This window comes from Leptosomus discolor, chromosome 7 (assembly GCF_034619465.1).
Source record: "Leptosomus discolor isolate bLepDis1 chromosome 7, bLepDis1.hap2, whole genome shotgun sequence".
NCBI lineage: Eukaryota > Metazoa > Chordata > Aves > Leptosomiformes > Leptosomidae > Leptosomus > Leptosomus discolor.
The window spans coordinates 63,702,626-63,716,264 of NC_141397.1; the positions used below are offsets into that span (position 1 = coordinate 63,702,626).

General features: G+C 39.0%; 1 protein-coding gene across 1 annotated transcript in view; it reads left to right on the forward strand.

Annotated features, from left to right (window-relative positions):
• IFT80 (intraflagellar transport 80) overlaps nt 1-13,639 on the forward strand; it is a 51,743-nt gene that overhangs the window by 8,787 nt on the left and 29,317 nt on the right. The window contains exons 4-8 of the mRNA XM_086467988.1: nt 1,671-1,781; nt 4,051-4,119; nt 11,283-11,392; nt 11,953-12,042; nt 13,077-13,214. Coding sequence (XP_086324114.1) covers nt 1,671-1,781; nt 4,051-4,119; nt 11,283-11,392; nt 11,953-12,042; nt 13,077-13,214 — 518 coding nt within the window. The remainder of the gene's footprint in view (nt 1-1,670; nt 1,782-4,050; nt 4,120-11,282; nt 11,393-11,952; nt 12,043-13,076; nt 13,215-13,639) is intronic.

Consider the following 13,639-nt stretch of genomic DNA (forward strand, 5'->3'; position numbering starts at 1 on the left):
ACTTTTTAGGAGTCTAAAGATTAACTGTGAGACGAAGAAGTGGTCTTGGTAATAATATTAGTTCTGTGAATTCAGAAAAAAATGGGATTAACTTGCTGTTCAGGGTCGTCTGGTAGGTATGAATATGAGTGGTGAAGAAAAGCACAGCTGTATAGTTGTGTGTGATATTTAAAATGGTCTGTTCAAATAAACTGGTTTATACAAACCATTCTTTTTCTTCAGTGTTAAAAGTCTTCTGCGTGGAAATCTTGCACTGGCAGAGATTTGGCTGGATGATTGTGCCTTTTTGTTTATGTACTTGAAAGTGAAATGAAGACAAAGCGTCATTGCATTAATTTGAATGATTCTGTGGAGAGCCCCGATGTATGTTTTGTGGTTATTTACTGACAGATCCGCCAGAATGCTTTCTCCTCGGTTTTAGTCTGCCTTTGTTTTCCGGTTTTGGGGGGTTTTTGTGTCTTGTGTTGGTTTTGTTTTTTTAAATTGAAGTGCAAAATAAAACATGGGAAACCAGAAAAGTAGTTTAAAGCTCCTGGCAGTGCAGGCCACCTACATTTTGCTGCCTTGGCTACTGCGATTTGAGTGCGCGTTTAGCGCGGCGGTGTCGTGTGTTTTTTACCTTCTGCGCAGTTCAGGGTTAACTCTCTTGTCACCTGCGGGCACATACTGGTCTTGACAGCGCAGTCCTTTGCTGAAAGAGTCAGGGATTTAGTTTCTGTTTCTGGGTCTTCAGGTATATAGCCCGTTCTGTAATTCGTATCCCATGTGTTATGAATGGAAAAATTACCGCATCCGAAGTGAGGGAGCATTTGTACACACTTAGTGTGTCTGTGTGCTGTTTATCTCGGAGAGTTCTGGTCACTCTGGACGTGGCTTAGAGCGGCTCGCCCTCTGGCAGATTGGCTAAAATAATTTTGAAATGATTTTGCTTTTAAAGTAGTTGATTTGAATCGCGGAACTCCTCTAAGCCATGCGTTTGTTCTGCCACATGTTTCCAAGCGCTCCTTTGTCTGCTCTTTGGTCCAGTTTAAATTTGATCTTCCTGGATTTAAACAACATCCCTCATTTGGAAAGAAAGACTTCCTCATGCTTCTGTTGAAATCATTAATAGCTTTGTTTTTGGCTTCTGTGAATTTCCATAACAGCTCCATAATGCAAGCAGTAATACTTCCTCAGAGCAACGCGCTCACCAGTGGTCGGATTGTTCTAGCTTTTCCATTATCCTTTCGGTGTTGAGTGATTTTTCAGATCTTAAAAAAAAAAAAAACCCAACAAACCCACAAGGACTCTCCTGGGCTGCAGTGTGTAGACCTCTGTTAGCTGTCTGACAGTGAAATACCATCAGGCAGTTGTGTCCCCAGGGAAACACACAAACCTTAGAGGAACAGAAGAAAAATGAACAGGCAAAACAAAGATTGTCCGTACCAAAGGCAAAAAAAAACCCTCACCACAAACCCAACATTGTAGCTAGTTCCCAAGTTCTTCTGCAAGAGCTTATTTCTTTGGGCTAATCAGAGCTGTGAACAACATAATTGCATGTTTTGTTCTTTTTTTGTTGTTAGTTCCTTTATCGTGTTTTGTGTATTTTTAACAGATGGTGATACCATCACAGCTGTAAATACCGATTCACAAAATCAGATACACTATTTCTGTCTTGAACTTTTGTTTAGGGAAGTTCCACTTGATTTCGAAGTTGGGAAGAGTGGAGAAGAGTGTAGAAGCACACTGTGGAGCCGTGCTTGCAGGAAGGTGGAATTACGAAGGAACAGCACTGGTTACAGGTAAGCATTCTTAAAGTAACGAAGTGTTTTGAAAACTAAAACAACAGAAGAGGTCGTTCAAAATAAAGCCTTTTGGCTTTTTAATATGCAAAGTTGTCATGCCATGAAGAAATGTAAGGGTACAAAAATGGAGTGTTAATCAAAATATGTGAAAAGCAAGTGCTTTCAATAAAATGCATAGAATTTAAGTACTTTATTCTATGGGATAAATACAAGAGAACGTTTTGGAAAAATGATGTAATCCTTGACATATGTTTAGAAGATGTAATCCCAAATTTCGTCGTTTATATTGTAGTTACACTGAATTTGAATGAAATAAAACTGAGTCTGTTAAGTGTTCACACACTGGTCTAGCTTGAAATTCTCATGAGACGGAGGAAATGGAAACGCAAAATCTACAATATAAATGAAGTTAGCTATAATAAGTTGCTTTTTTAATGTCTTCATTATCACTAGGGTCATTCTCACCTTTAATAGAAGTTAATTTTTGATTAGTGCTGTTTTAGAAAAATGTCTGTTTTAATTAGTAGAAGATCTAGTAAAACCATGTATCTCAGGGATGCTCTTTATTAGATGTTATTTTATTGAAACTAAGTGGTTTTAATATCAGAGTGCTTAAATGTTTTTGTGGATGTTCTGTATTTCATAAAGGAGAATATTTGATATCTGTTATAAAAAAAGGTTGCTAATTTGGTACATTTATATCCTTGCACATGACATTCGGGGTTTTTAGCCAGCAAAGTTTACTGAGGCCTCATGAGCATCCTGAATGTTCCTGTTCTTCTCTTTCTTAATTATTAGGAGTGGCATAGATCCAGCTGCAGTCTAACTGTCTTCTCTGTTGAGGCTGGGAGAGTGATCTCCCAGTATCTGCATCTCTACATGTCTTTTTGTCCTAAATCTTTTGGTAATTAGTGGCTTTTGGCATTTTTGTCAAAACCTTCTATCTTGATGTTAAGGGGAAGCTAATTAAATTCCCTGTGATAGACTTCTCCTTCATGGGATTTCTGTTGGTGTCAGAATTTTCTGCAGCCTCCTGTTGATCTAGCACAGCTGATTTCTTTGGACAAGTTCCAACTCAGTCCAGAAGTACTGAAGATAATTTTGGATCTGCTTGTTTCCAGACTCAGCCCGACTCTAAAATGCTGCTTCAAGGAACTCTGTCTGGCATGTTCCTCTGAAGTCCCAGAGGGATAGAAATACTGTTCTTTTTAAAGACAGATTTGCCTCAGGAACTTCTCAAAGCAAAAGTCAAAATTGCCTTTTCAATCTTTATTTTTCGTTTTGTTTTTGTTTGGAAAGACTGCATGACACTTACGGGGAGTATGGGAATTCATCACCATATCCAAATGGTGTACCTTGAGAAGATCAACTCCTGCCACAACTGTACTTTGGGGAAGAGTGAAGTGTTGATGATACTGTATCAGTTAAAATATTCTTTGTAGCTCTATTTTAACACTATCAAATGTGCACAAATAAGGGGGGGTTTAATTTTTTTTTCCTTTACACTTTTTAAACACTTAAAAGCTACATTGGCCAGATATAAAAACCTGAAATCTGTTAAGTAAATTACCTTTGAATGGAAGAGTGGCATTAAGCATCTAGGTGCACCTTTTTCCTCCTTAATTGACTCTGGGAGCCCGAAATGAAGGCCCAGAGCTGTACGGTTTAAATACGATAGCACACTAGGAAATCTGCATTCTTATTGCAGGCAGAACTATGCTGCCAGTGTATAAAACTTCATCTTTAATAAGTAAACTGGATTTCTCAGTAACACACAGCTATGTTATAAAATTTAAGCCTTCCGAACGGAGCCTGCAGTTATCTTCGGTTTCACCATTTATCGGCTGTGAAGCCTCCAGTTGAATACATAAAACCTGCTCCTACTCTCTTCAGACTCCTCAGAGGCTCATTTCATCAGCCTCTGGGCCGTTGGATTGTAAAGAGTTGAAAAGTACTAGCAACGCTGAATAGAAAATGCTGAACTTGGGATCCTGAAATAGGGATGGACTTCCTCCTCCCAGGAGCGGCGTCAGATAAGAAGACTATAGGGATTTTCAGGAGAGGAAGACGCTTGTTGAGAACAGCAGAAGAACAGTCTTCAGTATTTTTTCCTTAATTCACTGTCTATTTGCATGTTAGGAAGACTGCATAAACAATATTGACTTGGGCTTATTTTAGCTCTAATGTTTCCTGGGTGAATACAAGTGCCATGTTTGTTAGACTTACTGTTGCGTTTAAGTTGATGATTTCTGTGATAATTTTACAGTCGGTGAAGATGGCCAAGTGAAAATCTGGTCTAAAAGTGGAATGCTGAGATCTACTTTAGCTCAGCAAGGTAAGTTCATTTTCTTAAAGTTCCATTAGAGCTTTTTAATTTGGCATATTATGAAGCATATGTGAATAACAGACCCTAAATCTGGCAGCAGTGGTTTGTTTAAGGATCTTAAGGCCTAGATAAACTTAACTGCAATTAAAATGAAATCGTAGCTGAATACAGGAGGAACTGGATTTTTAATAAGATGATTATCTTAAAAAAAATTCTTCAACTTAGTATTACTGCAACATTTTTAGACAATAGTTTCAGTTTCACCCTAAGGATTCTGGAGAAGCTAAAGAATTAAAAATAAAAAAATCCAGTTTTTAATAGCAAGCCACAGACTCTTACGGTGAAACTGAAAAACTCTAAAAGTGTTGCAAGAACGCTTGAAAGATGCGAAGCACGTGTAGGTTAGTGCCTCTGAACTTCAACACTCTTAAGAGCCCTTGGTTCATCTGTCTGGTTAACCCAGTAACTAGTTCAGCATGTGCCAACCGTCCTAGTGAAGTGAAACGATCCCTGTGCTTAAGTCTGTTGTTGAACTGGGGCCATGGAGACCTGACCTTGATCTTGGCTTTGTAACTACAGTTTCCTGCAGACTAGGGCAGTCCAGTTACTTGAGTCAATTTGAAATCACGTTGTTATCAAGTGCAACAGTGTCAGCTGCAAATTCATATTTATACAAACAATGGTTGATATTTTTTAAGTGCTGTTTTATATAATCATAATTTCTAACATTTTTGTACTGTTTCAGTGAAGACACTGAGCTAGATTTTTGTTTTTCAGACTTCATACATTGAGGTCATGTGATCTTTTGACATTTTTTAAGAAACCACATGCACCTGGGGTTGGGTTAAATGTCAGACCCTTATCTCTTTCTAAAACAAATCATCTGAATTCTTTCAACCTGTTGAAGGCATTTTAACCACAGGAGTGAATGTAAAATGTATTTCAATTCTGTTAAGGAAGTTCATATTCAGATGTAATGTTTTTTCATGCTTACAGTGTAAAAAGATAAGCCAACTGAACTGTAATTTTTGAAAAAAAAAAAAAAAGTTGAAGCACACGCTCTGCACTGTTTCTCAGTTGATATGTTTCAAGGTTTTTTATGCTTAATTGTGCTTATTTGAGGTTTGGTGAAGCTCATAAAGTAAGAAACATGTTCTAGTTTGAAATATGCAAGATGGATTTTCGTTGACTTCTTAGAGCTTCTGGTACAGTATAAAAGTACAGTTGAGTCCCCATGGAATAATTGTCGTCTTGTGTTTTAAGATAAGATCCTGTGAGTCTCAGAAACGCTTAAACATTACATTGATAGGTTCAGATTCCCACAGACCCCTCTATAAGCTACTGACATGCCTGGGGTCAGGATAGGATTCTGCAGAAATTGTTAGGTTGTTCAAGAGAGGTGTGTCATGTTTGAGCTGGTTTTTCACTGCCTTTATCACCTCCTTGAGAAATGCTAACATTCTTTCTACTTTTTGTATTAGAAATAAACTTTCAGGCTCTTATCTTTGATGACGCCTATTCTGTCTTTGGGTTTTTATTCACTACAAAAGCATGAACATACATTTTTCCCTTTTTTAGCTTTTTTGGTACTTATATGGAGCGCTCTGGCCACATGCCGATGCATGGAATAAAGATAGTATGATCCCACAGCCCCTACTGCATTCAGCCTCTAGCTGAAATCTTGCTCTTGTGACCATGTTGTTTTTGAGCCTGATCTCACTTCTTCATCCTCAGATTATCTTAATATTCTTCCTTTTGTTCCTTCTTCTCCTTACACTGAAAGCTTTTTTTAAAAAATGCTGTATCTGCAATCCTTTGGGCTTCCAGCTGCCATGGTGCACTGATATATTTTGATTTTTTTTTTCATGGCTCTCTCTGGTATATGTTGGTAACCCGTAGGATTATGGTTAAAGCAGGATTTCTGTATGTTCTGTGGTGTATACATTGCAGCGTGACGCTGTCCTCAAAGTGTCCTTGTTCCTTTGGAACAGGGTTATGAAGAGTAGGATGTGTAAAGTGTTGAAGGTCCACATGTGAACGAGAAGATGGCTCTACCAACACAAATTTTGATGGTGCTTTGTAGACTCTTAACAGTCAGATGGTTCGAGGTGAAGTCTGTAGTGTTAGTGATGTCACCTGCGCTGAGTCCTTCCCAGGCCAAACATCTGGTTAGCAGGACGTGTGCTGGGCCCACAGTTGCATAGGCTCTCTTGAAATGTCTGTCTAAAATTGCTGCTGCTGACGTTCGTAAACCGCTGGCTCTCTAGCCCTCGAAATCACCTCCAGAGTCGAGGGTGTTGGTCAAGCTGAGAATGAAGCAGAGTGCAGGTGTGCCTTCCTCACTGCAGTCAGGGTTATTCTGCAGCGCCCTTGCTTTAGCTTATCCCACCCGTGAAGCTGACGGCTTTGCTGATAACTTTACTCTTACTCCAAGCTCTGAGAATCTTCAGGGCAAGCAAGCGAGCAAGCCTCATGGATCCACCCGAAGTATTTCGTTGCTGGAGCACCTGCTTTGATCCCAGCAATTGTTGTGGTGTCCCTAATTCCAGTCAAGACAGGAGCAATCCCTTGAGGGGAAAGTCATATTTTAAATCCACGGGATGACTTTCTTTCTCGTGCCATGACAACTTACTTCCTTTAAGAGCATTTGGTGAAGGACATAACCGTCACCTTTATGAAAATACACGTACGTGGTGCAGACCAAGTCAGGGCTCTCCGTGTGCTTTTTGATTCGCGGTGAAGGCATGGCTTCCCGTTATAAAAGCATATGACACTTACCGATCATTTAAACATCATTACCCACAGACCTGTTGGTTCTGTGCCACACATTCTACCAGTTTACCTCAGCTGGATTTCTAATTCTTCAGGTGATTGCTGTCACCTTTCTTTCAAATTGAATTTGTCATCCTGTACTCTTAAGGCCCTGTCTTTCTTGAATACTTACCTTGGCCGTACTGACTTTCTGAGGGGCTTCCAGTGACTAATATGCTGAGTAAGCACCAGGGAATAGTATGAATAATTGGTGTATAGGTTGCCTTTTTGGTGAATGGAAGCAAAATCACAACAGTTGCGATGTAAACAGTTAATTACAACACGTTTATGGTGAAGTAGAACTGACTTTTTAAGAGACGACTGTATTCCAAATGCAGCTCCTACTTTTTATGCTGCCACAGAGAGACATAAAATTGTCTGAATTAATGTTTCTACTGCTGTGAAAGTAAAAAGTCTCACACAGGCTTACTGTTGGAATTACCAAAGTATCTGCTGTGGCTGAAAGTGTCAGAGTGACTGCTCTATCACTCCTGCCCTCAACCCTAGCTCTCTCTGCTGTGTGCCTTGGCCACGGGAACGATTCATTGGGGATTAACGTCTGCTAGTAGAGCACCGAGATGTGAAAAGCCCACCCTGTGTGCTTAAGGCCGATGGACCTTCTTCAGATCTTCTCTGTCCACCTCTTCTGCTTTTGTCCCTACTTTTCTCAGGGAGTATTTTCACCTGAAAGTGTTCTGTCACCAATGCAATCCACTGCAGTTTGTCTGTTCTGCTGAATTTTTCTTTCCGCAGCGATGCAATGTGTTGGCAGTCTTTTCCCAACCAAGTTTTTGTTAAGTGCAGAAGGAAATGAGTTAACTTAGCTCCTGCTGTTAAGCCCTGGAAATTGTGGTTAAGTAGTCAGCCATCATAAAAAAGTTAAACATTTGGTTTAAATATAAAAGTCTTCTGATTGTTAAATCAGCATTAGAGCAGGACAAAAATTAGTTTATTTAGAATTTCTGTACAGCTGGTGACAGAATTTATGTCATTTTCAACATAAATTGCTGCCAGTAGGAAAATAGCTAGTGCCAGCTTTACTTAATATATGTTGTATGTTTCTGTGAGTTGTCTCCTGTAATGGTTGACGAGTTTAAAAAAGAGTTTACTTAATTCTGTATTTCTAAGTAACATAAATAAATGTCTTCCTAAAAGAAGACAGATGAAGTACAGAAATATTCAGGAGCCGTGACACTGGGTATCAGTTTAGAATTTGAATATTTGGAAGCTGTAATTGAGTTTAGTGTGCTGAATTGTTTTGCCGTAATAAAACCAGCTTTTTGTTCAAAGAGAAAATTCGAAGGCTTTAGCAATAAGATATTAGGTGATTTTTAGGACAGTTGATATAGCAGCTCAATCGCTTAAGGGTCTAAATCTCATCAAAATAGTCCCATAAAAAAGATATTCCCAAGTCATTTATTGAAATGGAACTTAATGTGCCAAATATGTCTTTGAAAGTTTTACCCTGCGGGAGCATTTCTTAAGCCTTTAGGGGGGTTTTATTACCATAAATTAAAGATATATAAAAAATGGTTTATTTGTTCAAATTTAATTCATTTGATCAGTCTGATACTTAGTTATGAGCTGAAATACGCCTGACTCCCTATCTCTGAGAATTTAGGAGAGTTTCTTTCCATTTTCCTCTTCTAAAATTATGAAATTGTCGGATACAAACATTTCGATGGTAACAGTTGCTCTTTCTGAGGTTTCTTGCTTCTCAAACAGAACTTTTGGGGTACAGTTCTAGTTGTGCCATTTGTGCCAGCTGAGGTTCACGGGGCTGTCCTGCCTGCCCTCCAGATCTAGCCCAGAAGGAGATGGATCTCCTTCAGCGCCGGTGTCGGGTCTGTAAGCTCCGTGGGGAGTACCCTGGGTGCATCACCTCGCTCAGGTGCTTGTGTTCGGACAATTGACTCGTGTCTTCAAAGGCCTCATTTCTGCCGGTGCGAATATTAAATCTGTTGGCGAAAAAGAGAAGCCTGGAATAACCCTTCTCTTTCCCACTTCAGAAGATACAGAAGCAAGTTTTACCAAAATTAAAGAGAAATAGTCTGACAGGGATTTATGGCACAGTCTCCCTCCTTGCAGTTTTATATGCGCTGTAGTGTTGAGGCTGTGCTGAAACTTGCTGTCCGTTGCCACGGGGCTTCTGCCGTGATGGAAATAAATGTTTGGACGTGCTCTTTGCTTAACTGTCTTGGTTTTGTTTGCAAGGAATCAAATAGTGTGATACTTTGATTCTTCTTCTTCAGGAGAGACTAATCCTGTCAAGTACTATGGAAAATATTTGCATAGTTGGCGAGTCTGATTTTTTTTTTTTCCTGGATACTTTTTCCATGTAATTTTTTTACTTTCTTCTATGTTCAAAAAAGATCGTTTGAAAACTGCAACATAACATGATTTTAAAATGGAACAGTCAGCTTTATTCTAGATACATCATTCCGGAGTTTTCAATCTGCAAAAAAGTGTTTCCAGCTGGGAAAAAACTAGGAAGTCTGCTGGCCACTTTCTAGTTTTATTTGTTGTAATTTGTTTTGTGAGTTGCTTGTGTATGGGATGTGTGGGTTTTTTATATGTGCAGCAAAACAAAAATATGTGTTTTGTTAGAGGCCTAATTATGGAGCCTAAACATCTTACAAAGAATAAGTTAGGTGAAATACAAAGCTTTTTCCACCCACATTTGTGTTCAGCCTCACCATTGTAGGTGAAAAGACCTTTTTTTTCTGACGTCTGTTGATAAGTATTAGAATGACTGTTGTCGTGTTGATTTTCTCTCTGTCTTAAGTGAAAATGCGAATCAAATTGCATCAGAGCATAAAGGATTAAGTAAATACGAAATGCAGCTATTGCTGTTCGTTTTCTGAAGTTGTGGAAAATCCATTCACGTAAAAAGTTTTACAAATTATTAGCGTGGTAAATGGCAACGGATAATGAGGCTTGAGAAAGATGCAATATTAGAAACATAGTATTAAGGTGATGGATGGTGGCATGGTGGACTTGCAGGTGGCAAGCTCTGACTTGCTGGGCTTATTTTTGATACATTTATTATAATTTTGATACAATTATTTTTTGGTTTTAGGTTAGGTATTAGTCAGCACCACTGTTAGTGGTCTCAGCATTGAATCTGATTGTATTGTAGGTGTTTTGGCAAACAAGTTTGTGGGGATTTCAAGGTAGTTCGGTAGGTAACTGTAGGAAGTGTCCACAAACCAAGCAGACAGCAAGAGAGAAGAGCTGAAGATTTGACAGCTGGGCATTGAAGGCTGACTTTGTGGATGGATCAGTTGGGAAGAGTTAACAGCTTAATACTGAGTGAAAGATGCCATAATGCAGATAGACCTTAAAAGGAAACTGGCCATGAAGGGCTTTGTTTGATATAATAGAGAAATTTGGACAAATGGAAAGGGCAACACAAATCTTTGCAGTGTCCCGGTTAACCATGAGCCAGGGGGTCAGAACATCAAGGTGTGAGAGAAGCACTTTAAAGATGAAAGGTGACCCAAAGGTGAGAAGGACAGTGTCATCTTAGTTTGCTCAATCAGATCTTGGGATAAGTTGCTCAGATTTTTATTTTAAGAGTGACGAAACAACACCAATTGGGAGTATATAGGTGAGGTTCAGTGAAGCTGAAGAAACAGCATAGTCTAGTTGTGAAGATGATTTGACTGAAGGAGAAATCGTAACAGAAGAAGGATTTTGGTGATTTAAATTCTTCCAGAGGTAGTTTTAGAGAGTGCATGAAATGAAGAAGCCAGTGGTAAATGTAGTCAGAGTCTGCTGGGCCAGACCTTGCGATAAAATCAGTAGGTCCTAAGTGATGCGTTGAAAAACTGGATAGGTACGATGAGAGAAAAGGGGATACCTCCAGCAGTGGTAAAGTCATCCACATTTTCAGTAACCCAGGTGTAGTGTTGGAGAAGCGTCAATTCATTGTTTGGTTTGCATGGAGTTGATTTGCTCAGCGTTAAATTTAGAGTGGCCCCGCTGAAAGCGGTAGGTGTTTGATGGTTTGCTGAAGTGGATTTGCCAGGACTTCACTCTCTGTAGTTTCGTTCCCTTGAGGAGCGGTGGAAGGGTGTGCAGCGTGAGCCAAAGTCTTCAGGGCTGGCCCAACCCTCTGGGGCTGTCTCTTACTGCTGTTCCTGCGGCGCTCTGAAACACGAAGTGAACCAGTAGCCGTGGCCGTAAGTGCAGTCAGGCGATGCGGAGGACAGATGGCTGCCCCTAGTTCGGCTTTCTCCCGCTCCCGAACTTTTGCTGTATGATTTCAAGTAACCAGTTTGAAGGGACTGTAGCAGTTTCTGCGTAATTTGATCAGATAAGTCATAGGAAATGTTTTCTCTCTGTCTGTCTGTCTGCAGGAACACCGGTGTACTCGGTAGCCTGGGGACCTGACTCTGAAAAAGTTCTCTATACTTCAGGGAAGCAGCTGATTATTAAACCTCTTCAGCCGAATGCTAAAGTTTTGCAGGTATCATTAGTACATTGAGGTTGTCTCGCGCTTCCACGCGACAACTTTTTTCAGTTGTTTAGAGTTTTGCCAAACATAAAATGTTTGTGCTACAACTTCCCATGCAACATGCGTGCTGCTCAGTTCTCCCTCCCCACCCCCGCTTTAGGGTTTTTTTGAGAATAAGGAGATTGTTCGTTGCTCTAAACTAAAAAAACATTGACAGTTTCTGCTGTGGATTTTCTTCAGGTGTGTGATTAAGCATTTCCCTTTCAGTAAATAAAGAAAAAGCAAAAAGATACGGAAGCCTTTCCCTTTTCATTTCGGAGGATACAGAAGCAATCGTTTAGAACGTGATTTTTAGCGCAGATTGTTGTGCTTGCTTTCTGCCTCGTTCAGCCTGTATTTAATTTATTTTTTCTGCAGAAGAGATGACGTCTGTGCATTTGTGCTTGTGGAAAGTGTGTGTTCTGCATTGGAGGGCGTGAAGGCTAGTAAATGGTGAATGATAAATATTAAAAATAGCAGTTGTCAGACTTGTTGCATCTATGTTTAATTTATTTGGTTTTTTTCCATTTCAGTGGAAAGCCCATGATGGACTTATTTTAAAAACTGACTGGAACTCAGTTAATGATCTTATTCTTTCTGCAGGTGAAGATTGTAAATACAAGGTGAGTACTGCTTAACTTTTTAGGGGAAACTAAATGACCAAAAAAGATATTAGGCATTCTGACATTTTCTGCCTTTAATAATACTTGGAAGCTCAAAATTAAATGAGAAGTCTTTCAGTCTTTAAGAAAAACTTCTTACCCTAAGTTGTATTACTTGTAAATACATCTCACTCTGTCTAGCAGCATAAAATCAGAATTTTTTTTTTTTTTTTTTAAAAAAAAGGTAGAATTAAAATGGGTAAAATGCAAGTGAAACAAAGCCCAAAAGGAAACTATGTAGAAGTATGGGAATGATTACTTGAAATAGTATAAGCTATGACATATACTGAAAAAGGTAATGACATATAAAATCAGAGGAGATGAGGCTACTGTTTTCTATTACAGAAGCATTAGTGAATCCCTTAGGAAATTTTTTGGTTAGTATATTCTGTATCTAGAAATAGAGAGCACATATTGTGTTTCTTCCCTTAAGTAGGAGCTTATTTTTAATTGTATCATATGTTGGTTCTGTTGTTCTCTGAGCGTGTAATGGCTGTGATAAAAAACTACACCATTAAGAAATTTTTAAAAAAATTAAAGTGTTAAATTACTTCACTCTATGAGTTGCCTTCCGGGTATTCTGTTGGCTTCAGTCAGTGAGAAAATCTCTTTGGTCTGGAAATTTGCAGAGGGGCCTCGCGTTGTTGGGAAACGAGTGCAAATAGAATAAACCTTGTGGTTGGTTTACAGACTTACGGTAATTTGCAGGAAACAAAACTCATTAGTTTGAAATATTTTACACAGAGTAATGTAGCGTTTGCCACAGCAGCAAAGCAAAGCCTATCACATTAAACAAACAAATATCGCTTAAGAACAACCTGTAATGAAAAGTGGACTATAATATATGTGATTTTTCTAGTTACACAAAAAGGCACTGAAATAACAGTATATTTCTGCAGCTTCTGTGATCATGAGGGAAAGCAATAGCTCTACAATAAATATCCAGGTATGCCCAAACTGTGTTCATACAGATATCTGTTTAATTTGTTTTAAAGGTTTGGGACAGTTACGGGCGCCTCCTGTACAGCTCACAGCCCCATGAATATCCGATAACATCTGTTGCCTGGGCTGTGGATGGAGAATTATTTGCCGTGGGATCTTTTCATACTTTGCGTCTATGTGATAAAACTGGGGTAAGTAACGACTCTGAGGAACAGCAGATGTGGAATTGGACAAATTTATTGATAATACAGTAAATATTCCTGAGGATACATGTGTACAGGCAGGTATTTTTATTAGCAAAAAGTAGTAATGTCTTCCAGCAGGTTTCTACTGGGTGCATCTGACTAAAATACTGCCTTCTTGATCTGCTTAGCTGCACTTCTAAATACGTTTTGGGTTGGAGAGAATTTTTATATAATATTTTGCCCTTCGGGACATTAAATTCTTCTGTACGTTTTTTAGCTTTTTTCCTTAAAAACACAGAGTTTACAAGAATCTCTTGTAAGGAAATCATAAAATGCAGTTACTAAAGTTACAAAAAGCAAGGAGTGTATAACAATAGGCTGTCTTAAACAAGGAGGTAGAAGAACAGTGGTTTCCAATTAAAATTCATTTA